The 3,306-nt window shown below is 37.7% G+C and overlaps 1 protein-coding gene across 1 annotated transcript; it reads right to left on the bottom strand.

The window, feature by feature from the left end:
- Positions 1 to 911: 911 nt before the first annotated feature.
- Positions 912 to 2,294, bottom strand: LOC122400323. Its single transcript, XM_043401716.1, has 3 exons — positions 1,962 to 2,294; positions 1,405 to 1,526; positions 912 to 1,254 (listed from the first exon to the last, which is right to left on the bottom strand). Exons 1-3 carry the CDS (start codon positions 2,292 to 2,294, stop codon positions 912 to 914), a joined length of 798 nt encoding a protein of 265 aa, XP_043257651.1.
- Between the last annotated feature and the right edge of the window lie 1,012 nt (positions 2,295 to 3,306).

The following is a 3,306-nucleotide window of genomic DNA, read 5'->3' as shown; positions in this document are numbered from 1 at the left end:
GAAGAATTATGGCTAATATCAACTACTTTCTGTAACGAAGACAGAATCAGCTTGACGCTAAAATGGCGAAGTGCACTTTGATCAGAATTTTATTATTTCATATTCCAGTGCAAGGTTTCTGATATAATTTTTTCCCATCACTCTGTTTGTAAATTCTCTATGTAATTTTAATTTTACAAGTTGTATTAATATTATTACTGTTATTTATACAAAATTAAAGCTTGAGGAGGAATAGTTTGCGTGGATCGAGATTCTTCGAATTTCGTTTCTTCTGATTAGAATAGGTATTAGAGACACGTGGTTTAGAGCCTTGTTCGTAGCTTTCAGCGACAACTGAACCTTTCCCCGGCTCGGAACGTTAGAATGCGTTTCGGAAATCGTTCCACGAGCCGCCTTCCAGGCAGGCATATCCTGGAGTTGAGAACATTACGTTCTCATAAATCAGCCTCGATTCGATTCGGCATAAATCATAATCGTGTCGTCGGGCGTATGCAGACATCTTTGCCCTATAGCAAAGAGCTCCGTGAGAAAGATCCTCCACGACGCTGAATCGCTCTCTCTTCTCATGATATGCCGTTAACTGCTTTTCATCCTAAGCCGACGCGTTTCTTTCGATCGATTCCCGTTTCCGTCTTCGATGTCTCGCAACTAACGTCGCTCGTGGAACTTTACTCTGTACACATCAGTGTTTAAAATTACCCTCCATTAGATACGCGGAGCTTCGCGAAACGATTTCTCAAAGTATCGTAGAAAATTATTGTCTCCTTTGAAATAGAAACATCTCTCGACTCTTTCGGAATCATCGAATCGCGAGTCACTCGCGAGACGTTCGAATTATCTTCGAGGATTTATTGTCACGATATTGTACTGTAGGGTTATAGTAGAGTTTTTGTGGGACAAATTTTTAGTCGTTATTTCTTCCCTTTTTTCCTGCGTCTGCCCCTCCTTCTGCCTCGCGCCATTTGTGGATCCACTAAGGGCGGCAGCGGTTCTCGAGGCGGAGGACTTCCGGCCGCGAGGTGTCCAGCAGCCGGAGCAATTCCAACTATATCCATGACCAAAGGTCCCGGAGAATCAGGATCCAGATTCTGAGTGAGTTTCGCGATTTTTCCTATATTGTCTCCGAAAGCTCCATATAATAATTCGTCTGATATTTTCGACGATTCTTTCAGGTTGCATCTGTACTCGTGTCCCTCTGGGTCGGTTTTGAAGAGGAGACAGTTGGGCACCAGGGCATAGTATCTCGTCATACACCTAAACAGTATGATAATCGATTATATTATCACGAAAATTCCTGTATTTAATACATTGTAGGTTTGGAATTTATAATAATATTAATACAAGTTAAATAGGCAGGGGAAACATCAGGGTTAAATAAATAAATTACAGGTAGAGAGAAAGTACCTTCCTATATTTGTAACGGTAATGTCCACGCCTAATTGCCCTGCAAAACTATTACCAGAATCGACTAGATCGAAAGGTCCTCTGAATTTGAAGGATTTTGGTCTTTCAATCTTCTGCGTACCCTGTGCAAAATAACACGATTAACTTGTGCATAATTGTTTCTAGAAACCCGACACACACGAGGAAATTATTACCTATTGAAGAAACTACTGACAGAGTATCAGAAATATTCGAAAACGGATCATTCAGAATTTTCAAACTTCGAAACAATATTCCCAGTATACTAGATTTTCCCAAAATTTACGTTTAAAAACAAACAAGTTTAAATATAAAACATAATTTATCCGTTACTTCTTGAATGAGAATTTTAATTACAGAAGGAAATATTTTATACAGATAAAAATTTGTTCCATAGAATAAATTGTTATCTTGTTGGTTATTTATTATTCGAGTCACATTTTGCTTTGAGAGGCGATTTGAACGTGGAACAATGAATTGATTTATTTGTACGTAACCAACAGAATTAATCAAAGATGAAATCTAATTTAATTTCTCACCAGATCGCAAGCGCAACCGCTGAGGTGAGTACGAATATTGCAAATGGGATAACAGTCGTCCTTTCTAAAAACCCCGATATTTAGGGGGACTTTCTTCATTTTGGTGACCAGTTCATCGCACATCATTGAAAAATGACAGCATTGGCCGCCTTTAAATTCGTAGATGTAAATGTCATCGTCTTTACGAGATCGTTTACGCTCAGCGACTTCCATTGCTGGGAAATTAACAAAGACAACTTTTACTACCAGTGGCGATCCGCCAGTATCAACATACACCTCTTTGTTCAGTGTCAATCGAGTCACATAAACGTCCAGAAGATACAGTCCAAACATTGCAAAGTCCTACTTTTTGTTTTTCTATTCTTTTCTTATTTTCCAGGTTATGGTACACTGGGGAATTTTACAGATTGAAGTTTCAGCAAAGATTCAAACCCACGTAAATCGATCAAAATTAAAATTCCTATACTCTAACTATAATTCATTTGAACCATATCAATTTAAAAAAAAATTGAATTTTGGTTTTAAAAGACTGTGCGACCGGAGTTGGGCAAATGTTATTCTCGAATAACGAATAAAAATGTTACGCTTACTCCGTACAAAATTCGTTAATAGATTCCAATTTATCAAAATTAATTTATCGATGAAGAGTATGCAGAAATTAGTTTACGAATCGATCTAAAATTTCTAGTCGCTATTTTCTGTGATATAAACTAGGGTTACATTGCTCCAGTTCAGAGTTGGACAAATATTCTCAAATAGTAAATAAAAATGTTACGCTCACTCCGTAAAAAATTCGTTAATAGATTCCAATTTATCAAAATTAATTCATCGATGAAGAATATGCAGAAATTAGTTTACGAATCGATCTAAAATTTCTAGTCGCTATTTTCTGTGATATAAACTAGGGTTACATTGCTCCAGTTCAGAGTTGGACAAATATTCTCAAATAGCAAATAAAAATGTTATGCTCACTCCGTAAAAAATTCGTTAATAGATTCCAATTTATCAAAATTAATTTATCGATGAAAAGTATGCAGAAATTAGTTTACGAATCGATCTTTTCTAGTCGCTATTCTCCGTGATGTAAAGTAGGGTTGAATTGCTCGAGTTCGGTGAATTATACCCTAGTCACTTAGGCCAGTTGATCCTTCTTGCCTCGTTTGGCCAGATTAAGTATGCAGGTTTCAGAACGATGAAAGACGAAAGGGTTTAGGTGTCTGGGTTAGGCGTAGGTTAAGGCAGGGTTAGGAACCGCGAAACCGGTTTCAGAAGTATGAGTCCACGGCCCGCGGCTCAAGTGATTTACAGTTAGACACTCGGATTGATAGACTCGTTCGGAATAATT

Source organism: Colletes gigas, unplaced genomic scaffold (genome assembly GCF_013123115.1).
Source record: "Colletes gigas isolate AHSC1104 unplaced genomic scaffold, ASM1312311v1 Colletes_gigas_Sc00017, whole genome shotgun sequence".
Taxonomy (NCBI): Eukaryota; Metazoa; Arthropoda; class Insecta; order Hymenoptera; family Colletidae; genus Colletes; species Colletes gigas.
Note: the sequence above shows the minus strand (reverse complement) of the source record. Positions and strands in the feature narration are given on the sequence as shown.

Excerpts from the sequence above, each read along its gene's own strand:
- LOC122400323 (XM_043401716.1), bottom strand. The coding sequence starts at position 2,294 with ATGTTTGGACTGTATCTTCTGGACGTTTATGTGACTCGATTGACACTG. Across the intron at positions 1,527-1,961 it reads GCGGTTGCGCTTGCGATCTG|GGTACGCAGAAGATTGAAAG; the intron begins GTGAGAAATTAA and ends TATTTTGCACAG. Across the intron at positions 1,255-1,404 it reads ACCGTTACAAATATAGGAAG|GTGTATGACGAGATACTATG; the intron begins GTACTTTCTCTC and ends CATACTGTTTAG.